This window comes from Lactuca saligna, chromosome 8, assembly GCF_052625555.1.
Source record: "Lactuca saligna cultivar CGN05327 chromosome 8, ASM5262555v1, whole genome shotgun sequence".
NCBI classification, from domain to species: domain Eukaryota; kingdom Viridiplantae; phylum Streptophyta; class Magnoliopsida; order Asterales; family Asteraceae; genus Lactuca; species Lactuca saligna.
The window spans coordinates 246,070,702-246,082,604 of NC_136424.1; the positions used below are offsets into that span (position 1 = coordinate 246,070,702).

General features: G+C 33.4%; 1 protein-coding gene and 1 pseudogene across 1 annotated transcript; both read left to right on the plus strand.

Annotated features, from left to right (window-relative positions):
* Window positions 1–288: 288 nt before the first annotated feature.
* Window positions 289–4,451, plus strand: RGS1 (REGULATOR OF G-PROTEIN SIGNALING 1). Its single transcript, XM_078971979.1, has 11 exons — window positions 289–450; window positions 1,268–1,388; window positions 1,478–1,541; window positions 1,637–1,721; window positions 1,803–1,876; window positions 1,970–2,161; window positions 2,499–2,587; window positions 3,075–3,313; window positions 3,415–3,539; window positions 3,647–3,768; window positions 3,968–4,451. The coding sequence occupies exons 1-11, from the start codon at window positions 374–376 to the stop codon at window positions 4,163–4,165; spliced, it is 1,386 nt and encodes a 461-aa protein (XP_078828105.1). The 5' UTR covers window positions 289–373; the 3' UTR covers window positions 4,166–4,451.
* A 1,486-nt stretch (window positions 4,452–5,937) lies between these two features.
* LOC145010577 (F-box protein At5g07670-like) lies at window positions 5,938–8,965 on the plus strand (annotated as a pseudogene).
* Window positions 8,966–11,903: the final 2,938 nt, after the last annotated feature.

Consider the following 11,903-nt stretch of genomic DNA (forward strand, 5'->3'; position numbering starts at 1 on the left):
AACAACTTACGTCAAAATGAAAACAATACCAAAACTCCCTTTTACAATTACCAAAATTATCGAGGTTTTAACCAACTAAACAGCCAATTTAAGGCGGTTGATATAAACATTCTTGAACCAAGCATTATTTCTAGCTTTTCGTAACAGATGGCAATTAACAATATTTCTACTTTTGATTTTTTTATCTTTTGGACAATTGGATTATACGTTTATTTTGAGAAAATGCTAAACCTTTTTTGGTCAATGGTCAAACTTGGGAATGGACTAAAGTTGAACAATATATGAACTTAACTTTCAATTTTCCAATAACAACAGCGCTTCTCCGATCAAGAGTCGCCGGCGGTATCCGTTTGCCGCCGTATGCCTGTGCAAGATGACTAGCTGCGATGTCATAGGCGGTTGTCCCAGCGACTACGTTGCTCTTTCCGTTTCTATCATCTCTTTCGTCTCGTACGTCTCTTTTTCCCCCAATTTGCACATATATTATACAGGAATGTATGCAATTGCGCTATCTCGTTTGCTTATTTGGATGAAGATTACGTAGCTTATGCGCATTTACTATACAAGTTTGAACTTCGAATTGTGATCTAAGTTTGATTTAATCTAGGATTTTAATAATTTCATGCTACTTTCAATCCAAACGCTGTTACGCCTTGAATTTGGATGTTAAACATGTTACTTTTCCGATATGAGTTTTGGTCTTTTGAGTTCTAAGAAGACGCTTAGAAACCTCATGAACTTCAGATCCATTTGAAATAATATCGGTCTCAGATTTGCTTAGAAATTCATCACAAAAAAGCTTTTGCTCAAGTTCTGTAGATTCGCATTTCGACAACACTAGGTTAACGTCAACTTTCGCAGATAGTTTTATCTCCTTAAAGTTACCTTCAATATTTCCTAAGAAATTATTACCGATTACTTGATGCTAGAAATGATGTACATAGAAGTAAATAGCAAATTAGTTGTTCATGCTGCTTTATCACCCTATTATACAAGTGCATATCTTCTACTAGAATTGACTAAACTGCAAACTTTACTTTTGAATTTTGAATTGTGGTTGTTATGTCATCTTTCATTGGTGTAGAAGAAGAATAAGTTAAATCCCTTCAGTTTGTACAATTATAGCAAGAAAACCAATTGTCTCAAAATTGTTTTATGTCAAATTAGGAAGCATTACACCATCACTTTTGACATTGATCAACACACTTGACTTGATTGCTTCTCATATCTGGCAATGTGTATGATGAACATCGTTCTTGTCTTGCAGCCTATTTTTGAGGTCGACTTTACCCTTTATAATTCACAAAGTTCCTCGACCTAAAGGAAGTAGTTTTTGGCTCCCAACTATTCAGATCATAGCTAGCTTCAATCTTTTGATGTCACTTGCAGTAAGCCTACTGTCCTTTAATAAAACATAAAGTTCCTGTTTCCTAAATCCTAATTTATCTATGTATTGAAATTCAAATTTTGTTTTCAGATGGCTCTTAATATTGTGAGGTTTCATAGGACGCATTGGTGGCAATCCTGCTATCTCTGGGGAGGTATGTTTTCTTTTTCCTTGATTACTAAAATCACTCTATACATTCATTTTCATTTGTCAATTTCATCTTTGCCTATATCAACTTTTTGGTTTCAGTTTGGATTCATGTTCCACTAGGATTTGGATTGTTATTGAGCTGTCGACTTATACAAGTAACTCACCTATATTCCGTATTTGTCAAGTAAGTTTTTCAGTCTTGAACATTTTTAGGAACTCAATTTTATATTTTTTTGTATTTTATTAACTACCTTGTGATTTTCAGGAGGCGTCTCTTTCCTATAAGATCATATATTAGTCTTCCACTAGCTCTTCTTCCGTGGATTTGTTGGGCTGCATGTAAGATAGATAATATTTCCACTTTTACTTCTTTTAACCTCCATTTTTATTTTTTCCCATAAGGCTGTTTATATTTTAGTTTCTTTTGTGTAGTGCTTCAAATAAAGCAGCCTCTAAGTAACCACTGCCACATGGGGATTCAATGGGCTATTCCACATATTTGCCTTCCTGTGTTGTATATTTCTGCTTTGGTTGCTATTACTGCAGCCATTCATCATATCGAGTTCAAATTTGATGAGCTTAAGGATCTCTGGCGTGCAATACTCGTAACTGTGTTTTCTATCAGTAAGTTTTGATTATAATTCTTTGTAATTTGGAGTTATTTATATGTTGGGTTGGGTCAAAATGCAAAAAAAAAAATAGCAATATACTTTCATTTATTTATTTGTTGTAGCATTCTACTTTTGTTATTACAACTTTGCACTTTGAAAAATCTAACCAATTATCACTCTGGCTAGATTTTAGATTTTATAAAGTACAATGTTGTAATAAAAAGACTTTCAAGTAAGATGCTATAATATACAAATAAATGAAAATATGTTGCTATTAACAGTGATTGGCAATCAAAATCACCTTTATTTAGATCCTTTAGGTTATGATTTTTTTTTTTTTTTCATTCTAGGTGTATGGGTGGTTGCTTATGTTTTAAATGAGACACATGAGGAGATCATGTGGCTTCAAGTCACCACCAGATGCGTGCTTTTAGTTGTGGTATGCTTAATACCTTTCATGGCATTTCCTTAAAAAGAGCTATTTTCTATGATGAGGATGAGAAGGGTATTCTCGTCTTTTGCATACACGAGAGATCGAGAGCGAGTCCCTGTCCCACATTTTCGGATGGATAAAAAATTGCAACTTTGTCACATTGACATCTGTCTCAGTCCTAGTCCAATGCATGTCAAACGCAGTACAACCTGTTATGTCCTATCCTAGAAAACGGGCCCATTGGGCCCGTTTGTTTGTTACACAGGACATAACATGTTGCAATGTGTTTGTTGTGCATTGTGCTAGGACTGAGACTGATGTCAATGAGACAAAATTGTAATTTTTTATCCATCCGAAAATGTGGGACAGGGGCTCGCTCTCGATCTCTCGTGTATGAAAAAGACGAGAATACCCTTACCATCCTCATCATTGAAAAGAGCACTAGAAAGCTTGAAGCTTTTATGGATACATGATATGGAGTGTTATTTTATAGGCAAGTATTCTTGTGGTGGCTTTCTTCTCTATTTCATTCTCTCAACCTCTGGTGTCGGTTATGAGCTTAAACAAGAAAGATAGCTTTGGGGTAAAGAGTATGGGCCAGGCTCTTGGAATACCCGATAGTGGGCTTTTGTCACAAAATGATCCAACTCTAGATGTCGATCCTAATCAACCTTTGGATAAACTTCTTCTCAACAGAAGATTCCGTTTATCCTTCATGGAATTCGCTGACAGGTCTTCTCTTATTTTTACTCCTCATTGAAAATAGCCCTGTCCATATTGTCTTTTTTAGTGATCCAATTCCAAGTAAAGTATGTTTTTCTCCATGATTTCAGTTGTTTGGCAGGGGAAAGTCTGCATTTTTATGATGAAGTACAACAGCTTGAAAAAATACCAGTAAATGATCCGGTTAAAAGAATTTACATGGCACGTCACATTATTGAGAAATATATAAACACAGGTATTATAAGGTCTAAACCCATTTTCTTTCTTTCTTTTTTTTTTTTTCTTTTTTTCTTTTTTTTTTTTGTAAAAAATATAATATATATTTTCTTAATTTTGAAACAGGTGCAAACATGGAGGTAAATATATCTCACAGAACCCGGCAAGAAATTCTCACAACTCTTGATATTGCACACCCGGATCTCTTCAAAAACGCACTCAATGAGTTGCTTCAGTTGATAAACATGGTTAGTTTTTTTTACCTCATATCCATCCGTATATTTACTAAGAAAATATGACGAATCGAGGCTATTTACGTCTTTTCCACATATGAGACACTAAAGCAAGCCCATAGTTCTGTCATGTGTTACCTGTTTGTTATTCTAGGAAAAGAAAAAAAAAAGGAAATAAAAACTGATCTCTTATATTTTTTATTTTATTTTATAGAACTTAGCAAAAGATTATTGGTCATCGATGTTCTTCTTAAAATTCAAAGAAGAAGCGGCTATGAGAAATGTAGACCATGAACTTGAACAAGTTAACGGTTGGGATTTTTCTCCAAGATTAAGCTGTGTCCATTGTCCCGATGACCCTTTCTATCAAGACCACATGTCAAGGGATCCCACTACTACCCACTACCACTAAGGTGTTTTATAATACTGTAATTACGTAAATGCCCTTGTCACCATCTACTAAGATACATAATCCCATCAATCCCTTAGGCAGGCAGCTAGGGTATGTTGGGAGATTGACCTTAGGGTGTCATTTTGTGCCATATTATTTGTACAAATTTTGGTGAGGATCACTAGTACTAGATTAGTGCCATTTTGTACTACAATTATTTGTATAGTTCAATGAATCACAAAAACATAAAAAAAAAAAAAAATCATACTACATTTGTTTGTGGGTCCCATTTTTGAAGCTGGATATGGTTTTCTTTGGTCTGACCGTTAAATATGTTTTTGTTTGATTTTTGAATTTTATAAATAGTTGATGTCTAAAATATGATTATTAAAACTATATTTACTGTAATAATTATCAATTTTTCTTGTCCTAAACAGGTAATTTTCTTTCTTTTTCGTATGTACCTGGTCCATCTAATTTACTATTTATTATTAGGTTAACTATTTACAAAAGTATATTAGTTAAAATTCAGCCAAAAAAGACATAAAGGGTTGATGTGTTTTCGTTCTACATTTAATCCAGATAGAAAGTTATAATATTAAACCTATTTATCAGAGGATTTATTAAAATGGTATTTGATAATATAGAAAACCTATAATCATATTACATATATAAGTTGTTTTTTTGGCTTATGGTTCACGACTCAATTTGATAAACTATACATGTCAATATGATAAACTTTTTATATGCGTGGATTTATTATTTAATGCAAGAAATTGCATAAGGCGGATGGGTGTGCATGCCCTGCAAACCGCGTGGAGAGGAGACGGTGTCATAGTGGTGGCGCGGTAAACACTCCATTGGGTAGTGCATGGTGGTGTGGTGAAGGCCACCGCAACGCAACAGATGAAAACCGACGCCTATCTTTCTCTCTTCTCCTCTCCTCTCCTAACAACTAGTATTTGATTTTTGTTTCTTTGTTTTGTTTTTTTTTAATTATTAATTTTACCAAATATTACAGCTTTTACTCCTTGTTTCACATAACTTTCTACCATTTTCTACTACTACTCAAACCTACATTTACCAAAATCTATCCAAAAAACCCTCCCACCAATCTCAGATCCAATCGAAAACAAATCGGGTGGAAGTGGTTTCAACGACACCGATTTGAAATGCTTTTGCTTTCTATCGGTCGGTTTATAATTGATTTACCGATCACAACTAAATGTTTTTTTATTTCCGCACCCCACCCCGACCCTAGTCCCAACAATTTCACCATAAAAATATACCACAATATTACTCTATGCAGCCCATTAGCCCATCCTTATTTCACGATTTTTCTCCTCTCATAATACATTTTGAGAAGCCAACCCCCGACTGAGTCGGAAATCAAGTTTGTTTAGGAAATGCAACCAACTCACCTGAAGTCAAACTCAAACTCGAACACCATCATGGACCATCTGAACTTAAAGGAGATGGAAAAGGAAAAGCGCCTGCTAGAAAGGAAAATGCACCCCTCGACAATGGACACCACAAGAAGAAAAAGAGTTAATAGAATCATGGATCAATATTTTCAAGGATCCCGAGCGTAGAAATGCGCAAAGTGAATAATCAATTGGATATGCATTATCGAACAGTTTCACAATGAAATAAGTAGTAACGAGTATCGTACGAAACACCAATCGACGACTAAGTTTCGTGAAATGAACATGACTTTTACAAAGTTCAGCAATGTGTACAACAACTTAAATAATCAATGAAATCGCGAGGAATGTGATACAAATGTTTACAAGATGGCGCTAGAAATATTTAAGATATACAATAAGGGAGGCCTTTCAAATTTGTTGATATTTGGAAGTTCTTATCTGGTTTTCAGAAATGGAAAGATGTTTTTGGAAAGAAGAAGGTGGATCGAAAAAACAAAAAATTGTGAGACGGGTTACACAACTTCATTGGATGCTTGTTTCGGGTTCACTTGAACCAAGATGAAGAGTTTGAGCTCAAAGAAATAGTCTGTTCAGGTAGAGATAGGGCAAAAAAGTCTTCGTCAGGACGACAAACTTGATGACATATGCAAAGTGGCAAATAGTTTTGAATTATATAATTTGAATTTCGTAGTTCTTTTGCAATTCGAAAAAGATAAATTTGTCAAGAAAGAAAAAGCGCAAGAACATAAGCAAAAATTGCGCAAAGAAACAAAAGATCATGATATGAAATTTCTATCGTAAATCGTCGATCATCTTTCGGGATACAAACTCACTATGGTTTTGAGGGCAAGAGAGGAAATTAGCTGAAAATGTTTCAACTAGACTTCTTTAATATTATTTTTTTATTTAATTGTTGTTTTTATTAATGAATTAATGAAATATTCATCTTTTATATTAAATATTTACATAATTATTAAATTATAATTTAATATATTTGATTAAAAAAGAAAATAAAAGTTAGAGAGTGAGATGTAACCATATCCTCCTAGTGAGACGGAGAAAATGATGTCGCGATAAGTTGGTACGGAAAACTAGGCTAAGGGGTGTACCCTCTCACCACCTCTTTTTTTTTTCTTTCCATATCACATCATCGTCATGTTATTTTCCTTTCACCCCACACTAATATGGTCACCAAACACTTTGTTTTTTTTTTTTTATTTTTTTTTTTCCAATATATATAAATAATGCATCAATATTATACTCTATTTATAGATAATTAAAAACCATGAATTTTGATATAATTTTTGTAAATTTTTAATATATATGAATTAATAATAAATCAAACAAATTAAAAAAGAAGAAAAGAAAGAAAAGAAACAACTACGAATAAAATGTGTCATGCGATGGTCTTCACCGCACACCATATGATGTGACATTCATCGTATCACTACAATGTCACATCACCTCACTATGAGTTGCGAGGGTGATACACATTCAGGCTTAAAAACTAATAAAACCATTAGAAGACGAAAGAGAGCGATCCCGATTAGTAGTTATTGTGGTTATGCTTATATTTCTTTCCTTCTAGTACTTGATCAACATTTTAAATGTTATTATTTGTAGACAAAATTTCACAAATGGTCCCTCAGTTTTTTAGTTTGTTCCTAAAATAGTCTTTATGATTTTTTTTTTGGTCTTTACAGAGCAGACATTGCACATAAATGATCCTTATGAATAAATTTCTTAACAAATTTTGTTTGTGAAATGACAAAAATACCCTTTGTTTTTGTTTTTTTAATTCTTTATATAAAAAAAAATATACTTAAGAAAATTCACACGCATTCAAGAGCATACACCTACCACCAACACCTACTGCCACCACCTATTGCCCACTGCCCACCACTACCTATTGTTACCTACTACAATCACTTTTCTAATCACCACCACCACCACCCACTTGCGGCCACACTACTTGCCCCCAAAACAATCACCATTATCCATAACCATCACTGTTAACCACCATGACACAACTTGCCACCATTAACCACCATGACAATGCCTGCCACCACAACCATCACCATTAACCACCAACGTACCAGTTGTTCATGACTTAATGAACTCAAATCATTTCACCTGTGACGAGATCGCCGCCACAACAACAACAACCATATGAAGTGACCGTTGTTCCTCATTCTCCCCGTTTTCAACAAACCCATAACAAAGAAACCCTACTTCCTAATTCCCCCGAAGTAGTCCCTTCTCACGATTTCATTTCCCTCCTTTATGATGAAACACTCTTACAAATTCTCTCCAAACTCTTTGACAAATCTCAAAGGAATTCAAATTCTTTGGTCTCCACATTGTGGTTCAATCTCCAAGTTCGTTTGGTAAGGTAAGTTGTTAGGGTTTTCGATTGGAGTTTCCTTACATCTGGTCGAATGTTCACAAGATTTCCATAACCTCATTGACATTGATTTACATCAAGAAAGCATAATTTCTAGCAACCATACAAAAAGTTGGGGACTCTCTTTAGGCCGTGAGTTTTGGCCCCTTTTGCATCGATTCCGATGACTTTTCACCAAACAACAATACTTTCCGACCTATTAACGAAGTAGATTTTGTGTTGAAATCTTTAGCTACTACATACCCCAATCTCAATGACTTGTACTCTTAAATTCTTTCGAGATCGGGTTACCAAATCTTGCAAAAGGGTGTCCGAATTTGCAATAAATGGTTTTGTATCACTACCATGATCATTTTGTGTGTGATTACTGAAGTTGATTGGAACCATTGACGAAATTTATTCCTCTTTGTTTTCAGTCAAAGGGTTAACAATTCTTGCTCAAGGGTGTAAAAGTTTAACGAAACTTGAACTCAGAGGATGCGAGGGGAGTTATGATGGAATCAGAGCAATCATACAATGTTGTCAAATTTTAGAAGAAGTCACATTCTGTGATCATCGAATGGATGATGGGTGGTTGTCAACTCTTTCCTACTGTGAAACTTTGAAAACTTTAAGGTTAGTTTCATGTCAAACCATTGATCAAAGCCGTGGAATTTATGAACACTTGGGAGCTTGTAGATTGCTTGAAAGATTACAATTGGAAAGATGTAGATTGTGTGAAAAACAAAGTCTGGGAGCACTTTTTCTTGTGTAGATCTATTAAAGAAATGGTTGTAAAATTTTGTTGGGGTTTGAAAGATGGCATTTTTCTCGATGCTAATCTGTGCTATATATATATATATATATATATATATATATATATATATATATGTGTGTGTGTGTGTGTGTGTGTGTGTGTGTGTGTGTGAGAGAGAGACCCATTGGTTAGCATTCATTTGTGTGCAAACTTTGCTTTGTAGGGACTATCCATGCAAAAAAGAGGTTTCATAAGGATTATTTTAAGGATAAACTGAAAAGTTTAAGGACGATTTTTGAAATTGTGTCTTATTTATATTTTTAATATCAAATACATTTTTATGCTATTTACGAGTGAACTTATTTTTTATACTAGATTATAACTCGTATCCTACACGGTTGACAGACTAAAACAACATTGAAAGTAAAATATATAATCTATATCAAAATGAAAGTTTAATATAATTGAAAAACAAAGAAATAAATTGCTATAACCCACATTGAAATGAAATTAAATACTATAATTGAAAAAATTAATAAGAGATATAATTTTTGTTTAGAGGTTTATATTGATTATTTAAAATTTAAAATTAATATTTACATAACAAAACACAATCAATAATAAAAATAATGAAATAAATTGTTTTTTTTTTAAGTTTATATAAAGCATGAAATATTATGTATCTCTAGTAAAATTGTTAGGCAACTTCTAGTAAGTTAGTTTCCTTTTGGCAGCAAAATTTTAATGTGCTCTCAATATATATAATGAATTTGGTCTGTGGTTTGAGTTTTAGTTTAATGATGTTGATACCATACCAAATCATGAAATTTAATAACTATTTTATTTAAAAATTAAATTAAAAAGTTGAAACATATATCTTCAATTAGGCTTACATCTAACTTCAATAATATGTGCTCAAGTACACATCTACATATCCAAAATACTTATGCACGTAATGAAAGAGTTTGATATTGTAAAGTCATTACATATGAGATATAAGTTCAAGTATTTAGACATTATTATTATAATAGATTTCTACATCAAAATGACTACATAAATAATTTCATGTGAGATTATCATCCATGCCAAACCTAATGTCAAGTAGAGAGATTAAACTACCTGCATCCTTTTCATCAAGCGATTGACCAAATTAAAGTTACGTTTACAATATTATCAACAACAAATGGGCAATTTGTATCATCATTACAACATTATTTGACTGTAATATGAGTAAATATCCTGAATCATGCAAATAATACATTTATTTTTCACAAGAAGTTTTATTGTGCATGTTTGTCTCTGAAATAAAAACCATAGAATTGTTATGTGTGTATGTTTCCCTCTACAACCAATTCACCAAAAAAAAATTATCAAGTTATATCAACAATCCTAAAAATAATAATCAAAACCAAGAAATATTTAAGGAAAAACACACATTCTCCAATTCTAATACCCACTTAAATCTAGAATGCAAAAGGTACTATGCTAAAAAGGGAAATCTGCGAAAAAGTCCCAATATTTTAGGTCAGTTTACAATTTAGTCCCAAATTAAATTTTATTTACAAAAAAGGATAGATTACCGGCTAAAACTTTGGATTAGCCCTTTGTGGCCGGTTTCACAGATTTAGCCGGTATCTCGTCTTTTTTCGTTAATTAATCCAAATTTTGGGGCTTTCTCATTAATTAATCAAAATTTCAGGGCTTTTTCATTATTTATTACCAATAAACCAAAATATTTGGACTTTTCTTAAGATTACCTTTAAACTAATATATATTATATTATATGATCTAATTTAATATGTACTATTCCATATCTTCTTTCTTATGCTCTTCTAGGCTCACTGTGTGTTGTTATCGGTGTCGTCAAACCCAACAACAAAAATCTCACTCACAAGCCTCGTTAACTCCATAAATTTTCCAAAATTATATATTCACAACTCTATGATCATCTTTCCATCTCCAAATAAAGAATGGAGAAAATCCTTGTTGATTGCGTAGATGTCCCTATTATCTAACCATGACTTAAATCGTGGTTCCAACACTTAGATGTCCCTATTATCTAACCATGACTTAAATCGTGGTTCCAACACTTAGATGTTCCCATTACCTAACCATGACTTGAACCCATACACTAATGGTGTTGTCCATAGTGTTGTTAACAATAGAAGACGAATCTCACATGTTCAGCCACTGATACATTGGCTCAAGTCTTACTTGACCCTTGTTTCCTTACAACACTATAGAAGCCCCAACATAAGATGAATCCCACATGGTTAATCATTTATTGTTTTTCTTTTCAAAAAGTAAAGCATTTTGGAAGCCCCAAATAGACTAAAACGTAATAATGACAATTATTGTAATATCACACCAATTGTCATTATGACTTAAACGTAACATCACAACAATTGTCATTATTACATTTTAGTCTATTTGGGGCTTCCAGAATGCATTAGTTTTTGGCAAGACAAAAACCAATAAATGATGAAGTTTTTGATAAAGATCGGAACACAATCTTATTGATGGATCCAAGAGCTCCTTCTCGTCCCAAGCCTTTTTCTCCTTAATCTTCTTCCAAAAAATGCACTACAATATGCAATATTATCCCCTCTTTCTCTCCTACAAGCATATAGCTCAATTAGGGTTTCTCTCAGAGTGTTAAGATGACAAGGGAGGCGGAAATGAAGTCTTAAGGTCCTTTAAATAGGACACAACCCCTGAAAATTAGGGTTTTCAAACTCAGCTCCTACTCGTCGAGTTGGGGTCCTCCAACTCGTCGAGTAGACTCTAGAAATTACGTGACCATTAACACTCTCTACTCGGCTAGTTGGGGCCTCTAACTTGTCAAGTTGATAAGACAATAAGAATACAAATTAATTAAATATTATACCTGGGAGTCGGGATGTTACACCTATTGTAAGGAAACAAGGGTCAAGTAAGACTTCAGCCAAGGTATCAGTGGTTAAACCATGTGGGATTTGTATTTTGTTGTTAATAAAACTATGGACAATGCCATTAGTGTATAGGTTCGAAATAAGGTTTGAGTCATGGTTAGGTAATAGGAACATCCGAGTGCTGGAACCGTAGTTCGTAGGTATACCAAATTAATATTTTAATAGTCTATGATGGATAGCTTGTTGGCATATTTTTTTACAATTAGAGTTAACATTCTTCATGGTTTTCAGTACATAATAT

What these genes read in the sequence shown, in the direction of transcription:
- RGS1 (XM_078971979.1), top strand. Translation starts at nt 374, where the DNA reads ATGACTAGCTGCGATGTCATAGGCGGTTGTCCCAGCGACTACGTTGCT. An exon ending in ATCTTTTGATGTCACTTGCA is followed by an intron (nt 1,389 to 1,477) that starts GTAAGCCTACTG and finishes TTTTGTTTTCAG; the next exon opens with ATGGCTCTTAATATTGTGAG. An exon ending in TGCTTCAGTTGATAAACATG is followed by an intron (nt 3,769 to 3,967) that starts GTTAGTTTTTTT and finishes TTTATTTTATAG; the next exon opens with AACTTAGCAAAAGATTATTG.